Genomic DNA, 11,822 nt, shown 5'->3' with positions numbered 1-11,822 from the left:
CTACGTCGCAAATTCTACTTTGACCCTTCTCAGTTTGCATTGCTAGCCATCTTCGAAAATACCTTTTGTGACTAAATATTTAGTTGTTGAGCTAGTAGATGCATAATCGCAGAGGCTCCATTTTAGTGGACAATGAGTTAATATTTGATTTGTAAAGTTCTGGTTCATGTGGACCTAAACCTTCAACAAGCGGATAAGTTGGAAAGTTTCTAAACCTTCTCAATTTATAAAATTACTTTTTTCAAAGAGCATCTTAATATACAAGGCTTCTGCCACTTCAAAATCTGGAGGATCAAAATCATCAAATATATGTAGTCTTCCACATTCAGAGAGATAGTTTTCATATTTCAATCACATAAGACTCAGATCACCAAGGAGCGCGCCCCATAAAATTAATTTCTATATATATATATATATTGCATGTACATCCTTCTATTTAAAATTATAAGTATAGAAATAAATATTTCTATCTATCTTTCTGGCCAATTATACTAACAAAAAGTCTTGTAATAGTCATCTAAATATAAAACTTTGAATTTCAAATTCCTCTTTGTACAAACCAAATGTCATATTTTTTTGTCTTATTAAAATATCCATCAAAAGTGATTATAAAAATAAATATTAGAGTTCCCAAAGACTAAGGGAATACGAGAAAAACAAAAATGAATGGAGGGAATTAGACAGTACAAACATCGAGTTCACAACTTTAATTTTAATTAAATTATTTATTTTTTTTTTGAAAAATATGTTTCCTTCCTTTATTTGGCCTCAAAGATAAAAAAGAGCACACAGATCATTTTGGACGGAGATAAGAAAATTACAGGATTGTTACGTCTACAAAGTGTACTTTTAGAGACTAATATATAACTTCTTGGAAAATTACAAATCGAGAATTAGCACACGGTTAGGAGAAACTGAGGGACTAATATGCAAAGTCCCACATATTTATGAATCACACTGTTCCCAAACAAATCCCTCCGTTCTTCCCCTCCGGGCCCTCCCGTCCCCTCCCCATCTCCATCACCACGTCCCCTCCCCTCCACCGTCTCTCTCTGGCGTTCTTTTCCCGCTGCACAGGAGGATGGACGCGTGAGACTCGAGTCTGCCGACGAACTCGACACCATTCGCGGGTATGGCTAGGGCTTTAAATCCATCTCTATTATAGTCATTTTCCCCCTTTTTTCTTTTTTCTTTTTCCAGAATGCTGGCCTTTTGGTATTTAGGCCCAGACTGAAAATTTTGAAGGTTCTGGATCATATGTGAGGCTCGATCACATTGAATCACATGCTTTAGGAGCCGCTCGGGGTTATTTTTTTTTTAAATATATTTTTTATTTTGAAAGAATTAACACAGTCGAATAAAGATATGAAGATCTTTCGTTCGATTTTTTAGGCTAAGATTGGTTTTACCAAAGATAAGGCTCCAAGAACATGGTTTTCATTGAAAGCGTTATGATATATCATTAGGGGAAGGCATCTTATATTGTTTGTCAACACTGGTGTGAATTGGAAATCTTATGATGAGATGACCTGGTGTGGCACATTGTTCTTGTTCAACAATTCTCTACTAGCTTATATAAAGTTGCTCTTCAGCTTTGTATGTCAACAAATTATGATGGCATGCAAATGTTTTCAAAGGGTTTGCAATGTGATGACCTGGTGTGGCACATTGTTCGTGTTCAACAATGTTCTACTAGCTTATACAAAGTTGCTCTCCAATTTTGTATGTCAACAAATAACTATAGCATTAAAAGTTTCCCAAAGTTTTGGAATGAATTCTCCTTGATTGTCCTTAGATCAATCCGGCAACAAAGTTATGTGTTTTGCCACCTTTGTTCTGTATTAGTGGCTCTTCTTATATAAATGTAATGAAATAGTCAAAGAGATGAGTTCTTTGGTGGATAAGCTTGGATAAGTTGATCTTTAGGGTGAGCTTTATGTAGTTGAGATATGGAGCAAAAGTAAACTTCTAACATGCTCATTTTCCAGATAAGTTTACCAAAATGACATTGAAGCGTTTGAGAAGTGTAAATTTGTTTTTTCCCTGTTTTGCGATGTAGAAGGCATTGCAAACTAGATAAAGATATTTGAAGCTACGTAGAGCTCAAGGACAATGCACCGATCCATGTTAGAGTCGCCCGGCTAAGCTGAAGAAGTTGAAGCAAATTCTGTGTCTAAGATGTTGCCGTCACTCAAAGGCAGGTTATTATGGATGAGAAAGGGAGCTACATTGAAAAGTTGTTTGCGGTACAAGTGTCATTGATGTACAATATTTTAGTCGCATGATAAAGACCTTTTGACTCCAAACCTGTTATAAACTCAAGTGTTCCAAGAAGTTTCTTATCCTTTGACCCAAGAATCTTATGATCCATTTTCACACAGAGTAAAACCTTTGTTGTGTTGAACTTTTTTTGTCACAAAGTCTAAAAAGATCGACAGCAAGTAGAAAGCAAAGGATGAAGAAGGCAGGGGAGCTAATGCAGACACTGGCATTACCAAAGGCCCCAATTCCAGATGAGCATCTTTGCAAATGAAGCAAATTATGTTGAGAATCTATAATAGTCTTTTGATGATTACACTTCCATTTCTATGCATACCAATATGAGTAGCTATGCTAATGTTCTCTTTTTCTTGATTTTATTCTAAATATAATTTCTTAGGCTCGTGGTTAGTTATCTTTGGAACTTATGGTAAATTTTGAGTCTACATTGGAAAAAGCATTTTATAAGATCAGTTGATTTCTCGGCTTTACAGGGTATAATAAATGATCTATAAGTATTTCCACAATGAGAGTGTTTAGAAAGCGTTGGATATATGCTGAAATAGTCTGCTTCAGTCGATTTGGTGGCACTGATTAGTTGTACATGACTTACAGGATATGAGGGTCGTTTAATTGATTTATTTAGTTTTATTTTTTTTAGCTGATCAGGATTAACTTAAGGGTCATTTTTGTTTATTGCATTTATAGTGAGTCACTATGGACCCGAGAAAAAGTATAAGCATTTTAGTGAAGTACCATCAATTATTAAGTGATGGTCTTCATCTTTTCAAGAAATATGGTTGGTGCAGCTAAAAAATGGTGCTTGTCAAAGTGCTGAGACAATTTCTATTTGCTTCTCCTGCATCAGGAGATAAGGGGCATTTCACAATTGAATGACATTTCAGATCATGCAGGCCGAGCAGCAAGAACTGGTTAGAAGTCATATGCATGGTATATAAGAGGAATAGGTAAAATATGATACATCAAGCCTGGCTAAATCAAAAATAATTAATTGGATGTAACTCATGATTATTAAAGCAATGTAGAACAATATTGCTGCTTCCATCTATTCAGGGACAGAAGGAATAATCAACAATTCAAGTATTCAACATACTAAATATTCACCTGAATCCATACATAACACTCCAGTTTGCAGCAATAGTATGCAAAAGGGATGGATCAAATTGCCAACCCTCATAAATGAAACAAGATTCAAGCACTTCTAGGTTATTGAAGTAGCGGTTTACAATCAAACAATAGAAGATAATGCAAGTGTAGATAGAATTTGTATGGCTATGTTTAGAGGGAAAATTTTTTTTTCCTGTATTCTGTTCGATCTTAAGGTTATATGAAGTATGAGTTGTGACATTTATAGATGTCTGATCAGTTATTTATGGCAAGAATAAGACATTAGGTAAACATTATATGCAAGATTTGCCAAACTGGTACTGAAACCCATACCGGTCGGCGGGCGGGTCGGTACGGCATCAGTTCGGTACTGTACCGACACACGACATGCTTAAGCTTGCCGGTTCAGAACTGGTACACCCATTTTTTTTGAGTTTTTCAAATTTAATTAATTGGTAACCAATATTTTTCAGCTTTTTCAATGATTTTAAGTCTAATTTGATATTTTTTTGATGTTACTATGATTTTGGTTTAACCTAAATCATACATCTTGTTGTTTTAAAGTAATACAAAATATAAAATAATTAGTGAGATGTTGCATGCTATAAGAAGCAACATGAAATATTCTAAAATCAAATTATCTAGCTCCTCATTATTGTCAAGAAGCTCATCGCAGATGATCTTCGTTTTTAGAGGATCTACACCAGGACCTACAGCCTGTATGGAGGAAATAACAGACCTATAGTACATATTGTCTGCCACATTCGTTTGAATGTGGCTAAAGTAGAACCATGATCTAATAGCTTGTCACATATCTTTCTTATCCTTCTTCAGCATTGTATCAATCCTATGATGCTTTGAATCTTTGCTAGGAAAGGCATGTGAATCTAAATTATGGATGATGGCTTCTGGTGAAATTTTCTTGGAGGACTTCTTTTTGCTACCAAAAGCTTCCAATATAGATATAATACGGCCACTGCCTCTACTGACGGCCTTTCTGACTGAAGAGATCTTTCTGAACTCTGGATCTGCCCTGTTGCTTGTAGAACCAAAGTCTGACTCGTATGAGCCCAAATCGAGCCCTATGTCTGGTCACCTATTCTGCTGCCACTGATCATCTAGGCTCGTCTGAATGGCATTATGGATCTGTGCCTCCTCGTCATTTGGAGTGGATAGGAGGAACTCTGTCATTCGGCGGTCTACTTTTACTTTCTTTTAGAAAATTCTATCCTTCGCTGCTTTGAAATCAGCAAAGTGCTTCTTCATCAGTTGCCGAACTTTTTATGGGCATTTTTGGTACATAGATATGTCGAGGTAACCATTAGCTAAGTGTTGCTTCAACCTAGTTACCCTTCTCCCTTCAACTTTGTGTTGCACCAGTTGTATTTTCAATGGCGTCGATCCGAAAGCATTTATTCATGATCCCAACCAATATCACGCTCTAGCTCTTTTTTCTTTGATGGTTCAATTCTTGCAGATTTATTAAGTATGTTAGTTTCTCAATGATTTAAAAATAAAAAAGTTTATTACGATGAAGATAATATTTTTTTATTTTAGAAAATATATTTGATTTATCTAATACATAATACTAATTTTTCATATTTTTTATTTATATATTTTTAATAATTTTTAAATTAAAAATATGTTTAAATACTATAAATTTAGAAAATATATTTTTAATTCAGAAAATACTTCTGAAATATGTATTACGTATTACCAATTTTTCATATTTTTTGGTATTAATTATATATTTTTAATCATTTTATAAATTAAAAATAATTTTTAAACATAAATATTTTAAAAATAATTTTTAAACATAAATATTTTAAAAAATTAATTTTAGCTCAGATCCATGTAGAATCTAATAATGAATGCTACATAGGGGTGGCAAAATATGACCCGACCCGACCCGCCAACCCGACCCGTGTTCGACCCGCCATAAACAGGTTTGGGTTTGGCCTAAACAGGTTCGGGTCGTAAACAGGTTGACCCGTTTAACCTGTTTAGTAATTGGGTCGGATACGGGTTTTAGATGTCTGACCCGTTTAACCCGTATAACCTGTTTAATTTTTGGGCTAATAGATAAGGAAATAAGGACCACAGGCCCACAACCCACAAGGCCTACAGGCTACCGCTCGGCCCAACTCACCGCTCGGCCCAGCTCCCCGCGTCGACCCAGCTCCCCGCGTCGGCCCAGCTTCCCGCGAGCCGTGAGGTTCACGAATCGATTCACGACTCCATCAATCCACCCGTCCACCCTCATGTTCTCCATTCTCCTGTTCTCCATTCCCTTTAGGGTTAGGGTTAGCTCTAGCGCCGCCGCCGCCCGAGTTCTTTGCATGTCCCTCTTCCCCTCTTCTCCGGACCTCCGCCCTCTCCTCCCCCGTGCCGGCTACTTCCACCTCTCCGTGCGGCGCAGCAACTCAAGGATTTCGACGGCTCGGACCCGAGCAGCGGGCGGCGACGAAGGAGCCACGACGGAGGAGAAATCTCACAGCCGCCATGGAGCTGAGGAGCAAGACGAAAGAAAAGGAGCAGGGAAATTAGAAAGAAGGGAAGAGAAACGGTGAGTCAGACTCGTATCTCTCTCAATCTCTTCATTTCAAACTAGCAGTCACCTTCTCTCTCTTGCCAAAGCCCAACCCCCCACCTCTGTCTCTCTCCGTCTAACCCTCCCACAGTCCCACCTCTCTCTCTCTCTCCGTCGAAGCCTCCCAACCGCTCCACATCTCTCTGTTGCCGAACGGAACCCAAGGTCCCCAATCCCCCACCTCTCTCTCTCCCCGTCGAACCTCCCAAGTCCCATCTCTCTCTCTCTCTCTTGCCGGTGGATGACGACGATAGCGGGTCGACTGCCGAGGAGCGCCGATAAGCTCCCCGGTGGGGAGGGCAAGGGAAGCAGGGAAGCACCGATGACCGAGCACGGGTAATTTCTAATCTCTCTCCTTTTTTTTGAGTATTTTATTTCTAATTATTTATAATAATAGTTAGTTAAACGGGTAAGCATAAACGAACCCGACCCGTTTAATTGACCCGTTTATTAAACAGGTCGGGTCGGGTTATCTGTTTATTAAACAGGTCGGGTTCAGATTGTAATTTCTGACCTGTTTAATAAACAGGTCAGGTTCAGGTTTATACTTTTCTGACCCGTTTAACATCTGACCCGACCCGTTTATGTCTGACCCGACCCGATTGCCACCCCTAATGCTACATATATTTTTCTAGGCCCATGAGCATATATCAAAGGCTACTTATTTCTCAATTTTTTCAAATTTAGGTTTAGCCCACTGTGCGCATGATCGCATCGAAACTTAAATAAATGGACACCAAATTTTGCTGGAGAGTAGCTTACATGCCTCTAAATACGCTTCTGATTTGACAGTTTTTTTTAATTTTATATTTTATATTTTTTAATTTCAAAAAAATAAAAGAAATTAAAAATTATATATAATTCAAAAATTAAAAATTTTTGCCATCGTGTAGGTCATCCATAGATCTACAACATATCATAAAATCAAGCTAACATAAAATTTTTTGGAATGATCTTTTCTTATTTTGTAAATTTTGAGCTCTTTTTTAGAGCCCCCCCTCAAAAAAATAGATGGAATAAGATAGAGGAGAGAAAGTACACCTTATTTAGGCTTGGATCGTTTTTCAGTTGTGCTGAATTGGTGTGATTTTTGCCGTGGGGTAGAGGGCGGAGGAGTTTAGAATAGAATAAACGTTGGGAAGGCCTGAGAAACTTCTCGAGCCTTCCCAACATCTTCTTATAACAGAAGAATGAAAGGGAGAGGGGCCCGGTTTGGAACCAGCCCGAGTCGGTGCGAATCGTCTGGAATCGGCCCAACTTTGGTTCGCACCGATTTTGAATGGAGTCAGCCGGTTCCGAACAGTTGTGGCTGGTTCGCAACCAGTTTCGGCCGGTTTGGCCGACCTTGATTTTATGTTTATGATTTATTTAGGGTCTCATAGTCTTACTTGTACATGCATTTATCTATTGTACTAACTAGCATTATTTAGGGTCTCTTATTCACTTGGTATCTAAATGATGAGGTTATCATGCTAAGGAGCATAATAACATTTGATATTGATGTTTCAACATTCTTCCCATGTGGCATGGACCAGTCAAGTATCATAAACTGAATAGATAAAAAAGCTTATAGAGTCCCTGTTGCAACAAAATATCATTATTTTTTACCCATAATACCAACCTGTACCAGTCATCAGCTGGTATGGTGCATATCGTGGAACAGTGTATATCGAGTCAGAACCGGCCAATACGAGGCTGGTTCAAATGAGAGAAATAAAAGGGTCTACCAAGTGTGTGGGGTGATAAAGGATTGGTATGAGGTTGATACGGGTCTCTTTGGGACTGTAAAGGGAGAGTTCACCTGTGGAACTATCATCAGGGGGCTACGGGTGGTATGGTATGTACCTAGTGGTGTGGGGCTGGTATGGGTGTTGAGTTGGTCGTTGATTTGTTTGAGATTGCATATTACAAATCTTGTAAGATTACTAGTGATTATGAATGCCCAACATTTGAAAGTGCCAAAACAACTTAAACCTATTTGAAATACCCCAGTCTGTTACAACAGTCATTCAAAGGCTCTTTTTTTGGCAAAGACCATTGTCATTTAAGAAATTATTATTTGCCTTCTTATGTATGTGATAGGCATATGGTCATCTTATTCACACAGCACATTATCTTTAAAGATTTACTTGCAATCAATTGTTTGCCCAGTTCTGCCTGCAAGTAGTGGTGACAAAATGTTTCAAGCTATTGATATATTAAGAACGTTGATGAGAAATTGACTTCATGTTTGATTTTTAAATAATAAGATTCATAATAATGCTGACCCATTGAAATTTTTAGAACCAGAACCAGAACCAGAACCAGCATTCTAACTTCTATGGATTTATCCTTCCATCTTCACTGCCAATTTTTGTTATTCTGAGGAGAAGCCTGCCATGCAGCAACCTGAGGAGCAGCCTTACTTTACTATTGGCTTTGTAAAAATATTCCGTCATCATTATCATCATTATTTTGGAGAAGGACTCAAACTCTACTTGCATGCTGCATTGTGCTATGCAGCAACCTGAGGAGAAGTCTTACTTTATTATTCACTTTGTAAAAATATATGGTCATCATCATTATTATTATGCTGAGGAGAAGCTTGCCATGCAGCAACTTGAGAAGCCTTAACTTTGTTATTGGCTTTGTAAATTATTCCATCTTCATCTTCATTGTCATTATTTTGGAGGACTTCCCCACTGCTTTTATGCGTCATCCTGCCATGCAGCAACCTGAGGAGAAGCCTTACTTTATTATTGGCTTTGTAAGAATATTCCAGATGAGCTAAATATGCTTTAAAATTTAAAATGATAGAGCTTGAGATAAGTAAATTAGAGGAAGCTTAGTAGTCCAACCAATCATAGCAGAGACTGAACTGAGTGGTAATGATCAATCAAGATGGGAAAGTTCTATGTTGTCCAACTATAAGGCTCTTTATCTTCTATTATGTTTTTTATTTTTTAAGGAATATGATTTAAATATCCAAACTGGTATCTGGCAAGAAAAAATTAGTAAGCATCAGAATGCTTTAATGACAATTTAAATTTAGTTCATGCGATCACTCTGTAATTTTTAATAATTATGTTTTATTTTAGCACTGATTTTTTGCATGTCTTCTGTATCTCTTTGATTTTCATGTTCTAAGGTAGACCATTAGTTTTCAGTTGCAAATATATGTCTTATAACCTTGTCTGATATCTTTAATCAGGTTGTCCATTTCCTTTTCATTATGGTTGTGAGCTTGGTTGATTAATGGCATCATCTGTAAATATAAAACCTGGCATACCAGTTGTTCTGCAGGAGCTAGAGCCCTCTTCACCACTGTTTAAGCAAGGTGCATCTCTTCGAGTTACGGGAAAGTAAGTAGTTATAACCTTTTTGATTAGGCATGCACCTTGTGTCCACCCAGTCACTATTTTTACTGTATTTCTGTAGCTCTTTGGAATTTCCTTAGTAAAGAGAAAAAAATCTAGTTAGTCCGGAGGATATCAATCAGGACAATCTGAATCCTCTCCGTAAGCTTTTATATTCAGTTCTTATTTAGTGACTTATAAGTTCAGGAGCTTTCATTATTTTAATGAATCTTTGACGGTGCCCCCTTCCTTTTAAATAAAAAAAAAGAGGAAAAGAAAAGGAAAGAAGGCAGTGGGATTCTGGGGCTTATGTTGGTTGACAAGGATCTATGCAAAATCTAGGCTTTGAAATTGGACCCATTTTCCTCAACAAATTTAGCTTACGATCAAATGTATCTTTTCTAATCTATAACCCAGACTTTTTGTTTATCATAACAGAAAATTGTGATGTTCTGCAATGTTATTCATGTATAGTTCATGTTATTTTTAGAAGAATTATGAACGTACTGATGCATTATCTGTTATATAATTTATCCAGTGTCTAAAATTCAAATCTATTTTGTTTCTCTATAAGATGATATCTGGTGTGATCTTGAGCATAAGTGCACATGCTAAATGATTCATAGATGTACACTAGGCCCTTCATTGATCTTTTTTTTACGTCATTATGCTCCTCCCAACATATAAATATGCTCTATCAAACTTTATGACCTGTTTGGCTGTTTCACTTATTTGTTGCACTCTCAGAATAAAATGACAATTTTTAATATCTATCAGATGAGATATTCCCCTGATTTTGTTTCTCAGAGCAGTCCCTAGATTTTGTCTTGTAATCTGGTCACTGTGATTGAGCCTAAAGTATTCAGAATCATTAAAGCAATTTTCAGTCACATATTTGTTCTCTTTTTACGCAAAACCATATCTGCATATTGACCAACTGGCAGTAGCTTCAAAATAGGCTTTCTTACTAACTTTACCAGCTGAATGCTTTACTTCTTTTCAACCCTGCAGGTTAATTCCTAGTTTCTTTTATATACCTAGAAATGAAATTCTTGAATTGTGGTACATTAAAAACCTAATCATTTTAGCTGATCCTTAGGCTACAAGCGTACAGTGTGGAAACGGCTATTGCAGTTGTTACTGATGGGGGTGTCAGCCTCAAGATTGATACCCAGCACTTGAGAGACACCAGTTTCCGCATTGGCTCCATCTACCAGTTCATTGGTGAACTCCTTATTCAGCCAGATAATGATGTATGTGAACAAATTTCCATTTACTTTACCATGCAACCTAGATATTTCTCGATGCTTTCTGTAAACTTTTACCCCTTGGAAACTTGATTGTCAGACTGTCCATTCATTTTTCGTTCCCAGGCAATCCTGCAAGCACGTGTTGGCAGGAATGTGGATGGTATTGACCTCAACCTATACCACCAATCTCTGCAGCTCCGTAGGCAATTTGAAAATTGAACTAGTCAATTCAAGGGCAAATTAACTCGAGAACTTTCAATGTATGGGAAGCAATCAAGGTTTGGTCAATGAGGACGGCTCATGGTATGATGTTGAAATTGGAAATTAGTTACTTATGGAATAAGCTACATGTTAGGCTATGTTTGTTGAACAGCTACTATGGATATGGATTTTTTCTTGCTGTTTTCACTGTTTTATGACTTATCAATGCTGCCTCTGAGACAGGTTTCTTCTCATCCAGTTGATGCAATGAATTTTATTTGGCCTGCATGTTTCTCTTTCGCAGTTAATGACTAACAACTCATGACCGCAGCACATAGGCTTGCAAACTGACCAACCATCGAGTAACAACCATATTAATCATGGTTCTTTGTGAGGCATGGCAATTGTGATTCTTCCTCAACCATTATTACATCGTGCCTTGCCGACAAAAACTCTGAACTGCTTCTCCAAGCATCTCTAGGATGCACGGTCACATCCCCTCCCTTTCTCTTTGCCAGAATCAGTCAGGTGAATCTTTCTCCTTCCAACATTTAAATCCCTTTCTCTTCTCCTTCCATCGCCTATGGTTGGCTTTTTGTCTTTTAGAATCTGATAAGCATTTTGTTCCCCTCATCCAGCTTTAATCCATATATCTGACTCCACAGAGCACTGTTGGAATAATGTATGGTTGTAGATGGATGTGGTGGGATCTGGTCTCGTACAATTACACTTGGTTAATTTTTGTCATGGCCAATTCATGATGTGAGGTTCTTATAGGCCACCAATTCAAGTTATAGGCAGCTTTTGATGATGGGTCTTAAAAGACTCTGGACTCTCTGAGTTTTTTGTCTTCCGCGAGCTGTCGTCTACCTTGGAATAATTCCAATGTGCGTCCAAACGGTGGGGTTGGAAACCGGCCTTTCTTTTGTACCCACGTTGGGATTTTGGCACGAGAGGTGCATGCAATTCTGTATTTCTGTTCGATGGGACGTCTCTTTCAAAGTACTTGCGTGAGTACTTTTTTCACATATTTATGAAATAAGACTTACGTCGAAATAG

At 37.6% G+C, this 11,822-nt stretch overlaps 1 protein-coding gene across 1 annotated transcript; it reads left to right on the top strand.

Annotated features, from left to right (window-relative positions):
* Positions 1–969: 969 nt before the first annotated feature.
* Positions 970–11,051, top strand: LOC103695994 (CST complex subunit TEN1). The gene is made up of 4 exons (XM_008777457.4): positions 970–1,130; positions 9,168–9,318; positions 10,412–10,565; positions 10,686–11,051. Exons 2-4 carry the CDS (start codon positions 9,212–9,214, stop codon positions 10,779–10,781), a joined length of 357 nt encoding a protein of 118 aa, XP_008775679.2. The 5' UTR covers positions 970–1,130; positions 9,168–9,211; the 3' UTR covers positions 10,782–11,051.
* The last annotated feature ends 771 nt before the right edge of the window (positions 11,052–11,822 follow it).

This window comes from Phoenix dactylifera, chromosome 13, assembly GCF_009389715.1.
Source record: "Phoenix dactylifera cultivar Barhee BC4 chromosome 13, palm_55x_up_171113_PBpolish2nd_filt_p, whole genome shotgun sequence".
NCBI classification, from domain to species: Eukaryota; Viridiplantae; Streptophyta; class Magnoliopsida; order Arecales; family Arecaceae; genus Phoenix; species Phoenix dactylifera.
This window is presented reverse-complemented; position numbering and strand designations above follow the sequence as displayed.